General features: G+C 43.0%; 1 protein-coding gene across 1 annotated transcript in view; it reads left to right on the top strand.

Annotated features, from left to right (window-relative positions):
- rpgrip1 (RPGR interacting protein 1) overlaps positions 1 to 17,452 on the top strand; it is a 58,131-nt gene that overhangs the window by 30,429 nt on the left and 10,250 nt on the right. The window contains exons 15-21 of the mRNA XM_041236724.1: positions 1,801 to 1,989; positions 4,987 to 5,104; positions 6,000 to 6,455; positions 8,670 to 8,803; positions 11,115 to 11,487; positions 12,248 to 12,441; positions 12,768 to 12,857. Of these exons, the coding sequence (XP_041092658.1) occupies positions 1,801 to 1,989; positions 4,987 to 5,104; positions 6,000 to 6,455; positions 8,670 to 8,803; positions 11,115 to 11,487; positions 12,248 to 12,441; positions 12,768 to 12,857 (1,554 nt within the window). The remainder of the gene's footprint in view (positions 1 to 1,800; positions 1,990 to 4,986; positions 5,105 to 5,999; positions 6,456 to 8,669; positions 8,804 to 11,114; positions 11,488 to 12,247; positions 12,442 to 12,767; positions 12,858 to 17,452) is intronic.

Genomic DNA, 17,452 nt, shown 5'->3' with positions numbered 1-17,452 from the left:
ACATTATGTATGGGATATGCCTGCTCATTGGATAGGTATCGCTGAGCTCTCTATACCAGAGCTGCCGAAAGGCCCCTTCCTGGGATGTAAAACTGTCATTCCACGGAAGCCATTTCTCTTTTTGCATCGACCACAGCTGGGACTCCTCTTCTCATCCACCCTGAACTCTCCTGGGGGAGGGGGGGCAATTTGGGATGCGACGGAGGCTGGGGCCGCCATTGCCTGTTTGGTCAAGAGCTCCAGGACCTGGGCCACTTGAGTTTTGAGGTCCATGATGACCCTCGCCTGCTTGGAACACACCACCCTTCTTCCTTGCGGAGATGGGGAGCGACTGCGGGAGGCCTGCGCATCTGGAATGCCCAGCAGGGGGTCCTGGGACAGGTCATGGAGGAGGGGCTCTGGGGCTCCAAGAGCCACCGACAATCCGGCCATAGAGGATGCAGAGCACAACCTCGTGGCCTTCTCCAAACAAGCTTCTTTCACCCAGGGCTGAAAAGCCTCACAGATGCAGCAGGCCACATCCCTCTTGAGGGCCAAGTTAACATGCTGGATGCCCAAGCACCGCTTACAGAGGGTATGTTTATCCTCTTGCGGGATGTTAGCTTTGCCCAGTCAAGTCAATCATTAAGAAGTGGAAGGTATACGGCACCACCGAGAATCTGCTTAGAGCAGGCCGTCCTCCCAAACTGAGCAGCCAGGTAAGAAGTGTACTGGTCAGAGAAGACACCAAGCGGCCAATGACAACTGTGCAAGACCTACAGAGTTCCATGGCTGAGATGGGAGACACTGTCTATGTGTCAACAATAGCTCAGGTGCTCCACAAATCTGGCCTGTATGGAAGAGATGGCAAGAAGGAAGCCATTTCTGAAAAAAAAAAACATTGGAATTTGCAAAAAGGCATTGGCAGACTCTGAAAAGATGTGGCAAAAAATTCTGTGGTCCCATGAAACAAAAATCATATATACTGTATATAGACACACACACACACACACACACACATACATAGTGTACACACACACATACTTTTTTTGTAGAAATTTTACTGAGTAAATTACAAACTTGCCTGATACATGGATGGAAAGAGGGCTGTTGCCAGAGCGCTGGTGTCCAGCCTCCAGAGAGACAATCTGTCATCTCAATTGAGGATTTATGTTTGATTGATCCGACAAAACTACCTTGCTACGGTTTCTTTTTTGAATCCCAGTAGATAATAAGATAGTCATCGTATATATATATATATATATATATATATATATATATATATATATATTTTTTTTTTTACATTTAGTCATTAAAGTGGCCTCAGGGAAAAAAGAACTCAAGGCTGAAAAAAGAACTCAAGTTGAATCCCCCCCTCCGTCATTCTAAGTGGTTACTATGGCAATTACTTAACTAGGAAACACGTATTGACAAGTCTGTGTTAACTTCAGGAGCTGCCCTTCAGTTCTAGCTGCCTGCTATTTATATAATGCCAGCATCATCTAGTAGATAGCTAGTGTACTGCCAGCAAAACAAAATAATCCAAAATATCAAATCACTGGATAGCTCTTACCTCTATAAAGACACTTTGGCTGGTCTAGGCTAGGTTACATATATAAATGAAAGGTAACTAGAAGAGCAGCTCCTGACCTCAGGTGAAAGCACCTTAACACAAACTTAGCAAAAAATGCCTTGAATTAATTGCAATAAGAAGCATTCAGAATGATAGCAAATATTTTGTGAGCTGCTTACACCCACAGTATCTTTCTGAAGATACCTCTCATCAAAGGCACTGTAAAGAAACTGTTTTCGATCACTTAGACATTCCGACTACAGAGAGCTAACGAGCAGCTAGAAGACTCCCTACAGAAAGAGGAGGGTTGTGGGAAGGGGGAGGATCTTTCACGCTCGTTTAGGGAGCTCCAGGCCTCCCATGCAGAGACGATCCTGGAACTGGAGAAAACCAGAAACATGCTGATCCTGCAACACAAGATCAACAAGGACTATCAGGTGCTCACACACACTGTATTAAATATGATGATCAGTGATGTCTGTCTGTTTATGTTCTGTGTGTACGTGTGTCTGTATCTGTCTGTGTGTCTGCGTGTGTGTGTGTCTGTGCTGTGTGTGTCTCTGTGTCTGTATGCGTGTGTGTATGCTTGTGTCTGTGTCTGTCTGTGTATTTGTGTCTCTCTCGTCTGTGTGTGTCTCTGTGTATGCCTCTGTGTGTGTGTGTGTGTGTGTGTGTCTCTTGCTGCGTTTACACTGCCACCTCAGACCTAAGCCGACTCAAACTGATAGCAGAGATTCTTGTCATTTTTCACGTCGCGTTTACACTGCGGTTGTGCCCAAGACGGCTTAGGTCTGAATGTGCGTGCGTACCATCTAAATTACAATGCGTGTTTGGTGATGTCATAACGACCACTGACGGGATGACGACTTTTCACCTTCACTGATCCTACATTTATTTTATTTTTCTCTCTCCTCTCGCTCTACTCCCCTTCCCCCCCCGGAGTTCAGAGAGCTGCAGGCTTTTATGCAGGTGACCATCTCCCGATTAGCAACAAATTAATCACTTAATTAATTTGGGAGATGGCCACCTTCTGCACAAGGTTTTTAATTATTCCTGGCAGAGGACGAGTTGCCAACCTTACCTCTGCCAGAACACACCCAAACAAAACCATAACAAAAACGCAGCTACACTGTCAATACATTTAAAAAATAAATACAAATACACAATAACACTGCTTTCACAGTCATAAGCACAATAAATAAATCATAATAAACAAACAAAATATCACAGGGGCGGAGGGGAGACCCTGTTCTAAAAATAAACAAACAATACTGTACAGGGCTCCTCGCCCTATTACACAGTGTTTGACACAACATAGTGGTTCCTGACCCATTTGTTATGTAAAGGATTTCACCTTCAGTAAGATAAGTAAATTTGCTGTTTATAACTCCAATAATAAAGACGCGTTTGTGTTCAAAATTCAGTGGCTCTCAAAAGTATTCATCCCCCTTTTGACTTTTCCACACTTTATTGTGTTACTTAATTGTGTAATTTAATTTGGAGTTTTTGCAAATTGAAAAATAAAATCTACAAATTTTTCTAAACAAATACAAAACAGAAAATAATTGATTGCATAAGTATTCACCACCTTGAGTCAATATTTGGTATAGACTACTTTGGCAGCAATTACAGCCATGATTCTATTGCACGTCTGGACACTGCAATTTTTGCCCATTCTTCTTTGCAAAATTGCTCAAGCTCCGTCAAGTTGGATCGGGACCTTTGGTGAACAGCAATTTTCAACTTCCAGGCCCTGACGCAGAGAAGCATTCCCATAGCATGATGCTGGCACCACCATGCTTCACGGTAGGGAAGTGGTGTTCTTAGGATGATGTGCGCTTAGCATTGAGGCCAAAAAGCTCTATTTTGGTCTCATCAGACCACAGAATCTTCTTCCACTTGGTCTCAGAATCTCCCACATGCCTTCTGGCAAACTCTAGCTGAGATTTGATGTGATTTTTTTTTCAACAATGGCTTTATTTTTGCCACTCACCCATAAAGGCCAGTTTTGTGAAGCACCCGGGCTATTGTTGACATATGTACAGTGTCTCCCAGCTCAGCCGTGGAAGACTGTATCTCCTTTAGAGTTGCCATAGGCCTCTTGGTGGCCTCCCTGACTAGTGCCCTTCTCGCCCGGATACTCTGTTTTTGAGGACGGCCTGTTCTAGATAGATTCACAGTTGTGCCATATTCTCTCCATTTCTTAATAATGCACTTTACTGTGCTCCAGGGGATAGTCAATGTCTTGGAAATGTTCTTATATCCTAGCCCTGATTGGTGCTTTTGAAGAACCTTGTTCCGGATTTGCTTTGAATGTTCCTTCGTCTTCATGATGTAGTTTTTGTTAGGAAATGTACTAACCAACTGTGGGACCTCCCAGAGACAGGTGTATTTAACCTGAAATCATGTGAAACACCTCAATTGCACACAGGTGGACTCCATTCAACTAATTATGTGACTTCTAAAGACAATCGGTTGCACCAGAGCTTATCTAGGTGTGTCATAGCAAAGGGGGTGAATACTTATGCAAACGATTATTTTCCATTTTATATTTGTAATTAATTTAGAACAATTTGTAGATTTTTTCACTTTGACATTATGGACTTTTTTTTTTATTGATCAGTGGCATTTCTCGGTATATGTATTTATTTTGTGTTTTTGCTTAGTGCACTGTGGATTTGAGTTTATCCCAAAATGCTATAACTGCTCTTCTCTCTTGCTCTCCCCAGTTCACACCGTGGTTGTGAAAAAACTATTCCGTGTTTAAGCTAATCATTGGTACAATCAAAATATTGATTTAAATAACAGTAAAAACAAACAACAAAAAGACTGTGTGTTAAAGTATGTTTGAAACTAAACCAATAATAAGTGGTTTACAATAAAATAACTGGGAAAAACACAATACAGGACAGTTTTGAATATATTTTTTTAAATAATTCTCACCAATATACTCAAATATTACACTTGTGTTTCTTTGACGTCCACTGGCGTCTGCACCTGTTTAACAAAGCAGAAAAGTTATCTGCAGAAGTTTACACAGCCCAATGTGTGGATATTTGGGGTATGTACGCTTTTGACGACAACTTAATAACAAAACGTAGATAGCTACAAATATTCCCTAATATAAACAGTCAATAAATTCAAATATTCAGGATGCTTATGTCTTAAATCGTTCTTCTTTTTGTGACGCTTCAATGGCACTGCTTCCTGTTTAGTTTCCATGGGGGAGGAGCCGAGCGGCCCTCATGTTGTGTGTGAGTCGTCCTAAAGTCGGGTGAGTGTACACTGCCTTTCGGACGGACCTAAGCTGGCTTTAGTCTTTAGTTGCCCGTTTCTAGGACAGCTGAGAGTCGGCTGTGTGCGTTTACACTGCAGAATAAAGACCTTAGACGGCCCAAAGCCATCCTAAAAATGACCATCTGTGTCTTTCTCAGACGGAGCTACAGACAGTGATGAGGAATGCGGAGGCTGACAAGGAGGAGAGTGAGAGGAAGCAGGAGCAGAGCACTCGGCTGCTGGAACTCAGAGAAAAGCGGATCCACACTATGGAGGGTGAGAGCAGACACATACAGACACACCAAGCCTTTCACTGATCTATATCAGCTACAGGAGTTTACAGCTTATTATATTACATTGTCATGTGACCATAGACTACCTACTGGGCAGGGTCAGAAAGAAACAAACTAAAATCCTGGGAATCGAACACGTATCACGAGGAGAGACAAAGTATTAGGCCACGCCCAACTCCCAGATTTCTGTTTATTTGAAACTTGATTAATGTGTACATTGTCACAGTTCTGTGGGGGAAACACAATAATACATTAAAAGGCATGGGAAAAATTAATCAATACAAAGAAATTGTCTTGTTCATCTCAATCCCAAGTATGCCAAGTTGTACTGTGTTCAGTTCTGGTCCCCACAGCACCAAAGGGGTATTGTGGCCCAGGAGGGAGTCCAGGAAAGAGCAACCAGACTAATCCCAGGACTTAAAGACATGAGCTACAAAAATAGGCTGAAAGAACTGAATCTAGTCTAGAACAAAGAACATTTTGAGGTGAAATGGTTGGTCTTTAAAATCTTAAAAGGAGTTTATATAGTTAACCTCAAGCAATACAGAAGCACAGAAACCAGCACAGATTTAAACCAGAGGGTAGGAGACACTTCTCACACAGAAATTGTGAGAGTATGGAAAGGGTGAATCAGATCGCTGTGTAGTCTACTTTGTTCAAGAATAAATTATTTTATCCTGTCTGCATATGACATGCCTTTAAACCAGGAATAATTCTGGTCGCTCTTCTTTGCACTCTTTCTAGGGCAGCAATATCCTTTTTGTAGCGAGGTGACCAGAACTGCACACAATATTCAAGATGAGGTCATACTAATGCATTGCAGATTTTTAACATTACTTCCCTTGATTTAAATCAGCATGGTACTTTTCTCCATACAGCCCAGCTAAAGGACATTGCCTATGGCTCCCGACACCTCAGACCCAAACTGGACGTACCAACTGGAACAAGCGGGGGTGACCTGGAAGATACCATCTCACTTCGGCGGGGAGAGAACCTGTTCGAACTCCATGTGGGCGGGGCTTACTTCACTCCAGAGGGGCTGAGGATCATGGGCGATGATGACCCCATGACCTTCTGCACATACACCTTTTACGATTTTGAAACCCAGGCCACACCGGTGGTGCGAGGGACCCAGCCGGTGTACAACTTCACCTCCCAGTACCCTGTGTCAATGGAGGAGCCCTTCCTGCAGTACCTCCGCAGAGCCTCGGCCAGGCTGGAGGTACATCAGGTCTGCGGGACCGACTTTATCACCCTTGCTGCCAGCCAGATCAGCTTGTCAGAGGTGCTGGAGAGCAGGACAGACAGGGTCCACAGCACTGCCACCTTAACAGGTAGGGTTCATAGAGCAGGAAAACAGGATGAGTAGCATACAGAAAAACAACACAACAAAACCAAGGCTATGGGAAATACGGAAATTGAAGAAGGAAGCTATAAAAACCTAGGAGTTTATGTTGATTCAGAAATGTCTTCCTCTAGACAATGTGGGGAAGCTGTAAACAAAGCCAACAAAATGCTCAGATATATAATGAAAAGTGTTGAAATTAAATCAAGGGAAGTAATGTTACAATACATTAGTAAGACCTCATCTAGAATATTATGTTCAGTTCTGGTCACCTCACTACAAAAAGGATATTGCTGTGCTAGAAAGAGCGCAAAGAAGAGAGACAATAATTGTTCTGGGTTTAAAAGGCATGTCATATTGAATCTATTCAGTCTTGAACAAATAAGAATATGCGCGATCTGATTCAAGCATTCAAAATTCTAAAACAATGTCTCAACTCAAGGGACTTTTTCACCCTGAAAAATCAAACAAGTACCAGGGATCACAGGAGATTAGATAAAGGGGCATTCAGAACAAAAAATAGGAGGGACTTTTTTTACACAGAGAATTGTGGGAGTCTGGAACCAACTCCCCAGTAATGTTGTTGAAGCTGACACCCTGGGTCCTTCAAAAAGCTACTTGATGAGGTTCTAGGATCAATAAGCTACTAACAACCAAACGAGCAAGATGGGCTGAATGGCCTCCTTTCGTTTGTAAACTTTCTTATGTTCTTATGTTAAAATTTTATAATGCATTAGTAAGAATAAGCATTTAGAATATTGTGTTCAGTTCTGGTGACCTCGCTACAAAAAGGATATCGCTACTCTAGAAAAAGTGCAAAGAAGAGCAACCAGAATTATTCCGGTCGTATGCAGACATGCTAAAAGGATTGAATCTGCTCAGTCTTGAACAAAGAAGACTGCACACCAATCTGATATGTTCTAAAGAGAATGTGGCCTGTAAATTAGAAAATTCAATGGGGTGGCCAGTCTAAGAAGTATGGTAGAGTAAACGTAGTTAAAATCAAATCCTATTATGGAATTAAACCCTCATACTTCCAGTGGGGTCTATGTGGCATTTGCTGCATATTTTTAGTGACGCAATAAGCACGTCAAATTGCAGGTTCTAGTACAGACTACAATTTGCCTGGCCAGGTAATTATTTATTTTTTTAACTTATATTATTAGTATTTTTACTGTATCTGTTGTGTCTCTGATTTGTTAAACTGAGAGATATTTGCCCGCCTCGCATCTTTTAAAAAAGGATGTATGCTAGTTTCATTCAGGTCTGTTTGTGTGTTCGTTGAAAAGAACAAGTTCGGTTAAGATCAGGTTAACTCAGTTCAGAGAGAGCTGACTCGCTCTGTTTCTCTGAACATGCTTTTTTGATTCACTACACTGTCTCTGTGTACCTGCATTGCCATGCCTATCTTTCCCTTGTGGATTACAAACTAATGAAGAAGGAAGATTTAATTTGAATGCTAAATCTCAGAAGGTCCCATTGCTATACTTCTCTCAAATGCATGAGATAAACACAGTTTAATAATTTTGAACTTGGATATTATTTTTAAATGCTAATACTCTTTTGCTGCTGAGCTCGTAGCCCACGTTTTTTTTATTTTTGTTTTGATTTTTGCTTTAAACTGGCAGAACATGGCAACCTTAGTCAATGAATTCATGGGGGAAGAAGTTTAAATGTACGCTCTTCTGTTAATATTGTTCATTCAGTAAGAACTGTTTGTTGTGGTTGTTGCATTGAATTGCATGTGCTTGCCTGTGCTGCGTTTGTTATTGTTTTTTTTTTTTTTGTTAGCTTGATTCAGGTCCTCATAAGAGTGCAAATGTGTGAAGAAATGCTTTTCTTGTGTTAAGCAAATGTGCAAGTTATGTGTTTTTTTGTTGCTGTCAATCATTCCTTCTGTACTTACTGTAAATATTTTGGATATTCTTATATTTAGCACAATAACTACTTCAAAATTCTGGGAACTGTGTAGTGGGGAGACAGAGCAAGCTGTGTAGTGGGGAGACAGAGCAAGCTGTGTAGTGGGGAGACCGAGCAAGCTCTGTAGTGGGGAGACCGAGCAAGCTGTGTAGTGGTCAATTACAACGGATTGAGCCACCGACCCCTGGAGGACAAAGGCCAGCTCTGCCGATGTGCCTGGCCAGTAGGGGGCGCTATAGTGTGGAGAAACTGGCTGTATGACTTATACTGTGGTCTTTGTCAGGTTCTCGGGGTCAGAGCTGTGGGGTTCTGGAGTACTGGCTGCGTCTCAGGATACCTGTGGAGCGCACAGTGAGACTGCACCGGGACAGGATGACAGCGCTGGGGTACCTGTCCTCCCACAGAGACTGGCTGCAGGTTAGACACAGGGATAAGAAGACAACCCATAACCTGCAAAAACACCATTAAAACAAATACACTGCCTATAGGAAGTATTCACCCCCCTTGGATGTTTTCACAGTTAGTTGTGTCACAACTGGAAATCTTGATGCATTTAAATTTTTTTCCCTTTGATTTACACAACCTACTCAACACTTTCAATGTGTGAAAAAATGGGGGGGGGGGGGGGGGGGTGAAAAAGCAAATCAATTAAAAATAAAAACCTGAAAAGTCTTCATTAGATAAGTATTCACCCCCTTTGCTGTGACACTCCTAAATAAGCTTGGGTGCAGCCAATTGCCTTCAGAATTCACACAATGAGTTAAATGGAGTCCATCTGTGTGCAATAAAAGTGGTTCACATGATTTCAGATTAAATACACCTGTCTCTATAAGGTCCCACAGTTGGGTAGTGCATTCAAAGCAAAGATACTACCATGAAGACCAAGGAGCTTTCAGAACAACTCTGGGATAAAGTTATGGAAATGCACAGATCAGGGGTGTGGTATAAAAAGATTTCAAAGGCATTGAATATCCCTTGGAGCACAGTCAAGTCGATCATTAAGAAGTGGAAGGTATACGGCACCACCCAGAATCTGCTTAGAGCAGGCCGTCCTCCCAAACTGAGCAGCCAGGTAAGAAGGGTACTGGTCAGAGAAGGCACCAAGAGGCCAATGACAACTCCGAAAGACTTACATCATTCCATGGCTGAGATGGGAGAAACTGTCCATGTGTCAACAATAGCTGAGGTACTCCACAAATCTGGCCTGTATGGAAAAGTGGCAAGAAGGAAGCCATTTCTGAAAAAAGCCTGTGTAAAATCCTGCTTGGAATTTGCAAAAAGGCATGCGGGAGACTCTGAAAAGATGTGGCAGAAGATTCTGTGGTCCCATGAAACAAAAATTGAACCATTTGCCCTAAATGCAAAGCGTTATGTCTGGTGCAAACCCAACACAGCACATCACCCAGGTAACACCATCCTTACTGTGAAGCATGGTGGTGGCAGCATCATGCAGTGATGATGCTTTTCATTGGCAAGGTCTGGGAAGCTTGTCGGGGTAGAGGGCAAATGGATGGAGCTAAATACAGGCAAATCCTTGAGGAAAACCTGCTTCAGTCTGCAAAAGACCTAAGACTGGGATGAAGATTCACCTTTCAGCAGGACAATGACCCCCAAGCACACAGCCAAAGTGACACTGGAGTGGCTTAAAAACAAGAAAGTGAACGTCCTAGAGTGGCCCAGTCAAAGCCCGGACTTGAATCTGATTGAGGGTATTGCTGTTCACCAACGATGGGGACCAACTTGACAGAGCTTGAACAATTTTGCCAAGAAGAATGGACGAATATTGCACGATCCAGGTGTGCAAACATGGTAGACACTTACCAGTTGAAAAAGACAGTTTTTTTTTTTTTCATTAACTGTTGTTTCACAATAAAAATTGTCTTGCCTCTTCAAAGTATTGAGTAGGCTGTGTAAATCAAAGGAAAAAAAATCCAATTTAAATACATCAAGATTTCAGGTTGTAACACAACAAACTGAAAATATCCAAGGTGGGTGAATACTTCCTAAAGACACTGTATGTCTGCTTTATTGTGGGATGTGCAGCGACTGCATTGTTCATTAAATGTATTTTCAATCAAGTCTATAATACAGCACCATGACTAAAACCATAAGGAAGCTGTAATTCTACCACTACATGATTTTTTTTATGTCATTAAAGTCTTTTGTATTGCGTTGTCTGCAACGCGAATACATTCTATTACTAAGCATGCTGTGTATCATTTAAATGAGATGGAAGTAAACTTTTATGTCAACTTTGACTTGGATGAGGATATTTTTAGTAGAGGAATTTAAAAGAAAAACTAGACATCAAACACATTGAGTTTCTACCATGCTGTGTTCCCCATATCCACAGTGATGCATCTTTATGCAATCACATCAGAGGCACCATATTAGAATTCCATTACACTCCAAAATCCGTTCAAGACGGTGACATCACCACTTACAGTGTTCTCTTCATCAAGCTGCTCCCTCTTTTCAATGAAGAGGACAGTGGACTAAATAAAGTTGAATGATTAGAAAACAAATACAGCTGGAATTGTAAATTGTATATTAATAATAAAGCTGTATATAACAAAGTTTCAGGACTCGAGTGTCTGTTTGTGGGTTATATCGACACTCGCAGCGCATAAACACAGCCTTGCATTACCCACACACACATAATATAAAACAGTGGAATAGACATTTCTTATTCGTTGATTGGACAATTCATAGCCTAGTTTCATTACAGGAAAGCCGCTCCTTGTCCTCCCAGCATGCCCTGGGGGGTGGCGGTGGAGGGATCTCGTGCGAGCTGGAGGTGTGCGTGGAGAGCTGCAGCGGGCTGAGCGCTCGCTGGCCGGGACTACTTCCGGATGCCTATGTGGTGTACAATCTCTACAACCTGCCGGACCACGACTCGCCCATCATCCCTTGCAGTGCCGATCCCGTCTTCAGAGATCAGGCGACCTTCCACCTCCCCATGACCTTTGACCTCCACAGGTACCTGAGGTTCGAGTCGCTGTGGATCTACATTTTTGACGACGCGGACTCTGAGCAGACAGCTTACCTGGGCAAGGCCAGTGTGCCCCTCATCTCTCTCGCGCTGGGCAAGGACGTCAGAGGTAACCACTTATCATACATTAGCACAGTGAGAGCTTCGAGTGCAGCCAACAAAATATTGCCATGAGTCTTAGAAATACTAAAATCTTTCTCAGTTTCTCAATTCAATGACAACCTTTCCACTAGAAATCTTTCTGCATATCTTCAATTTAATGACAGACGTTACAACCTGAAGTCTTTCCCAGTCTTTTCAAAGAAGACATCGACAAAGACTTTGAGTGGAAACGTTTGTCATTGAATTGAAGACACAGAGAAAGACGGCTAGTTGAAACGTTAGGGTTAGTTGGCATTTAAATATATTGAGTTTCTTTTAGTATTTGTATACATCACTGCAATAGATATGTTATTCCTAAGAGTTTAAATTGTAGTTGAATGTTTAAATAAAACTAGCAGGCAGATGAGCCCACACTTATACATGGAAATCTTTATTGCTTTGTGGTTTTGGGTGAAACAAACAGAACTAACAGAAAAGGAGAATACCACACCAGTGTTTGTAGATACTTGTGATTAGATTAAATCACTTTGCATAGACACTGAAATGCATTACTGAGCATTGCGGAAGGTAACCACACACCAGTATGTAAATCCTGTTGTGGAAAATAAAACTAGCTGTAAAAGAAGGATAGAATATCAACATGTATTTGACAGTCAAAGCACGATAGTGTAGCTAACTCTGTATATCTCTGTATTTGTGTGCTTCTGTATGTGTGTGTTTGCCTGTGTATGTCTGTATTTGCCTGTGTATCTCTGGTATTTCCCCAGGTGATTTTATTCTGCGAGACCCCGCTGGTCGACCCAGTGGCTCAATCAAGGTGTGTCTGAGCTGGAAGTCCCTGTACCAGCCTCCAGGGACAGTGCTGAGGCAGGCAGCAGAGCCCACAGAGAAGCTACTAGAGAGGGAGAGAGAGCCCAGTGTGGGAGCACTGTCACGACACACACCCATCGCCAAGCCCAGGGTGAGAGCACAGCCAGGGCTGCTCCGAGATCCAACACAGTGTCTTTGTATTAGCAAAGAGCAGAGTGGCAACAAAACCATCCCACTGAATCTTACCTATTATATATATATATATAGCCGTCATTTCAGAAGTCTCAGATTTTCCTAAATGAATAACACATACAAGGTGAATTTTCTAATTGATTTGAAGCTATTAGTCAAAAATATTTATTGAATGCTCCTTGCAGATACTTCAGTGCTAAAATTGCATGAAGGAATAAAGTTGACACTGAAAACAAGTCAGTCATGCAAGTCTCTGTTTCATACTACATCTTTTAACCTTTTCAGACAAAGCTAGTGTCCAGTCTAGCTCAAGCCCCAACCAGGCTAATGACTCAGACAGCAAAATCCATTCAGAACACCACAGCCAAACAGCAGGTAAGAGAACGTTAGTTTACTTACCGTAAACCTGGTTCCCTGAAAGAAAAGATGACCACCAAACATTGTTTATGGGAAAACAAATACCAGAGCCTTCGCAAAGGAGGGAAGAACAACAGCACATGAGGGACGCCTCAGCCCTGCCTGACCAAAGATCAGCGGTGCAAGCATACAACCTCAAGGACCCTTGTGCCCATTGAAGGCAATGAGAGATCTATCACATTAAGGCAATAGAACCTAGAAAAAGTATGCGGTGTAGCCCAGCTAGCCACATTACAAATCTCAGCCATGGAGGAACCTCTAAAGAGGGCCCATGACATAGCCACACCTCTCGTGGAATGTGTGGCTACCCGCCCAGGCGGGGGTAAGCCAGCACCATCATATGCAGTCGAGACTGTGTCCGCAATCCAATCGACAGTCGCTGCTTCGAAAGGGGCTGTCCCATGGTTTGTATCCCGTGGCAGACAAAGAGCTGATCAGAATGATGCAATGCTCTTTTCCTGTCCACGTACATCTCAATGCCTGAACCAGGCAGAGGAAATTCAACTTCCTATCCTCCTCCGAAGTGAACGGTGGTGGATGAAAGGACTTCAGTTCCACAGACTGATTAATGTGGAAGGCTGTAACCACCTTGGGGAGGAAAGCAGGGTTTGCACGCAGTGACACTCTGCTACCATCATCCCAAATACGCATGCAGGAGCTCTGCACAGACAGCGCCTGCAGATCACTAACCTGCTTCAAGGAGGTGATAGCCAAGAGGAAGGCTGTCTTCATAGACAGAATCTTCAACTCAATGGAGTATATAGGCTCAAACAGGGCCTGCGTGAGAGCCTCCTGTACAATCTCAAGGCTCCATTCGGGGAGAGTAGCCCTCCTAGGAGGGCGCAACCACCAAGCGCCTTGGAGAAACTGGGTAGCCAGAAAATCCTGGGACACTGAGTCAATGGGGGCATGGCAAGTAGAAATAGCTGCTAGGTATATGCACTTTGAGAACGTACCGGGAGCCAGGGAGAGGCCAAACAACAGCACAGAAAACTCGTAAACGCTGCCTTGAAAGGCAAACTGCAAAACTGGAACGAAAAAATAAGTGTACCGCAAGTTCACCCTGGTAAACATTTGCCCGGCCGGACAGACTGGAGTATGTGATGATGAGTCAGCATTTGGAACCTCCTCTGTTTCAAAAACCGGTTAAGGAACCATAGGTCCAGTATGAGGAGAAAGCAGCCGTCCTTCTTCGGCACCAGAAAGTACCTTGAGTAGAACCCCTCCAATGAGAGGTGGGGTTTACGAGATGAATGGTGCGCTTGCACAGCAAGGCTGTCACTTTGGTCTGGAGCACTAAGGCCTGGAGCAGATCTGTCACGAACATAGATCAACTTACTTACGCTCAGCCTACCCCGCACCAGACCGGGGCCACCTGCCTAGACGTCTCGCATTCTCAGTGAGACCACTGCAGGATCTTCTCCACTGCTGGACTGAAGGTACGGCCTGGAGATATAGGTGTGTCCAAAAGCACATCCGCATCAGGCACCCGCACCTGCGACAGCTACAGCCACAATCTGGGCTTTCATGTCCATAATGTCCAGCACCTGCCGAGGCTTCTTCACCCATTTCGCTGTAGGCGAAGGGGAGTGGCTGAGGGTGGACACAGACACCTGCGCACAAGGAATCCGCGCAGATGCTGCAGAATCCTGTAGGGCTGAAGTGGCATGTTCGGCGCTTAAGCACCGAGCACACAGAGTAATGCCTGTCTTCCTGCGCGATGTTAGTCCCACAGGCCATGCAGGCTTGAAACCAAAGAAGGAGGCTGGCGGGCTAACTCGACAATGGGGACAAGGCAGGCCTAGCCCCGGTAAATAAAAGCACTCTCCCAAGTAAAAAAGGGTGAAAGACACCCACTCACTCCTTTAAAATCAATACTGCACAGGCAGTCGACTCACAGACGACAGACAGTAAAGACAAAGCAGCCTGCAACACAAGCGAGCAGATGCTGAAGGTACACTATTAGAAAGAGAAAAAAAAGGCTACAACTTAGGAGCTACTGATTCCATGAAAGCGGCAAGCCAGCTTTCAGCACAAAGTGCAAGGGAACTAGCAGCGAGCTCAACGCAGCACTTTTAAGTAATAAAAGAGGGCTTAATGCAGCACAGGTGGTCTTACCTTACCAACTTGAGAAGCGAAAAGAGGTCGATCCTTCCCTGCATGACGATTTCACCCCCTCGGTAGGCGGGACCAAGGAGGTCATCGGGGGAAGGGGGGCCTATAGGCAGCTTTGATAGTAAGAGCTCAGTGACACCTACCAATAGGCAGGCGTATATCCCATAAACGATGTTTGATGGCCATCTTCGATTTGAAAAGGAACTACAGCAGCACCCAACATAGTGTCTATATAAAGTTGTAATCTAGCACGCTGGTATTGCCTGTTGTGTGCTGGGCAGAGCTCAATGCAGGTCAGTGCTGGCGGGACTTCACTATGGTTCTCATTCACTAAACAGCAGTAAGATGTTGTGAACTAAGCCCCTTTTACTGCTTGCTTCGTACACTGCTGTATTCACTAACCAGTGGCAGGCAACCTAGCACGTGGAAAAAGTACGCGTTCAAGTCATTTAAATATAATCAATAATGTTAATGTGTGGAAATGTATGCAAATTATATCACAAAATACTGTGAGGGAGGTATTTGATATGCAAACCACATTAAGAACGCTAACTTTACCAGGTGCTTCAGCGTGTGTTAAAAGTACCGCTTATTGAAACCAGGTGGTGTCACAGAACCAGCAGAAGAGCTGCACAGGATGAGATCCTCCCAATAAGAACATAAGAAAGTTTACAAACGAGAGGAGGCCATTCGGCTCATCTTGCTCGTTTGGTTGTTAGTAGCTTATTGATCCAAGAACCTCATCAAGCAGCTTCTTGAAGGATCCCAGGGTGTCAGCTTCAACAACATAGTACTGAAAGAAATGGAAGAAATTATTTACAAACCGCTAACAAAGATCATGCAACAGTCTCTTGACACAGGGGTTGTACCGACAGACTGGAAAATTGGAAACATAATACCGATCCACTAAAAGGGAGACAGAACCGAACCAGGTAGCTACAGACAGCTGACAAATAAAAAAAACAAAGCTGAATTCATTTCAACAGAAGATCTCATTCGGAGCTTGCATGCAGACGGTGGGATTCTGTTTTGCTCAACTTGTATTAATGTGTCTTTGGATCGTCTAAGAAAAGATGTCATTGACAAGCATCTCGACACACAGTACACAAAAACAAGAAAATCAAACTTGAAGTTCAGGCTAAACGATTACAGAACAAGCCGGTCACAATCACAGGATTGTTTAAAAAGAGCACAGAAAGTGGAGAAGCACGTAATGTCAACACGTTTGAATTAGTGGAAGCCTTTGTGTAGCGAAGAGACCGATACATGGCTGGTTAATGAAATATTACAATTTTTTTTTGTTTTATGAAAAAAAATCCCGAATTGTGGAGCCGTGCCTAACAGTGACGTGCGACGAGAGTAACTCCCTACTCAGCACGCAGAGAATATTTAAATGGAGAAATGAACAATTATGAAATTGACTCAGAAATTTCTTCATCTAGACAATGTGGGGAAGCTATAAAAAAGGCCAACAAGATGCTCGGATACATTGTGAAAAGTGTTGAATTTAAATCAAGGGAAGTAATGTTAAAACTGTACAATGCACTAGTAAGACCTCATCTTGAATATTGTGTTCAGTTCTGGTCACCTTGCTATAAAAAAGATATTGCTGCTCTAGAAAGAGTGCAAAGAAGAGCGACCAGAATTATTTGGTTTAAAAGGCATGTCATATGCAGACAGGCTAAAAGAATTGAATCTATTCAGTCTCGAACATAAAAGACTACGCGGCAATGTTATTCAAGCACTCAAAATTCTAAAAGGTATTGACAATGTCGACCCAAGGGACGTTTTCGACCTAAAGAAAGAAACAAGGAGATTAGACAAAGGGGCATGTGAGGGTCTGGAACCAACTCCCAAGTAGTAATGTTGTTGAAGCTGACACCCAGGGATCCTTCAAGAAGCTGCTTGATGAGATTCTGGGATCAACAAGCTACTAACAACCAAATGAGCAAGATGGGCCGAATGGCCTCCTCTCATTTCTAAACTTTTTCATGTTGTTATATTTGTGACGAGAGCACTGATGATCAGGCAACTGTGTTTTATACATATTTTCATCCCACAGAGCTTTACAACTGCTAATTCAGAGGCTCTCACTGCTTACTTAGTAGATACACTGCATCTTGACTCTAACCACACAACAGCTGTAAATCAGGATATTAATAAGTTGCTTGTGGAGAATGGCATTGATTTCAGTTGTGTGTCTGCCCTTGCAATAACAGACAATGTAACAGGGAGAAACAACAGCTGTTCAATATATATTTTTTATTATTATTATTATACTTTTTTAGGTTGCTAGGCTCCAGTGGCATATATGATGTTATATCATTTACTAATAATTTGATGGTATCTGTGGCTTTATAACTTCATAAATAATGTCTTTTTTTTATAAAGAAACACAAAGGCTTTGGTTTTGTTATTTCAGGTTTGCGGTTACTTTT

This window comes from Polyodon spathula, chromosome 42 (assembly GCF_017654505.1).
Source record: "Polyodon spathula isolate WHYD16114869_AA chromosome 42, ASM1765450v1, whole genome shotgun sequence".
NCBI classification, from domain to species: domain Eukaryota; kingdom Metazoa; phylum Chordata; class Actinopteri; order Acipenseriformes; family Polyodontidae; genus Polyodon; species Polyodon spathula.
This window is presented reverse-complemented; position numbering and strand designations above follow the sequence as displayed.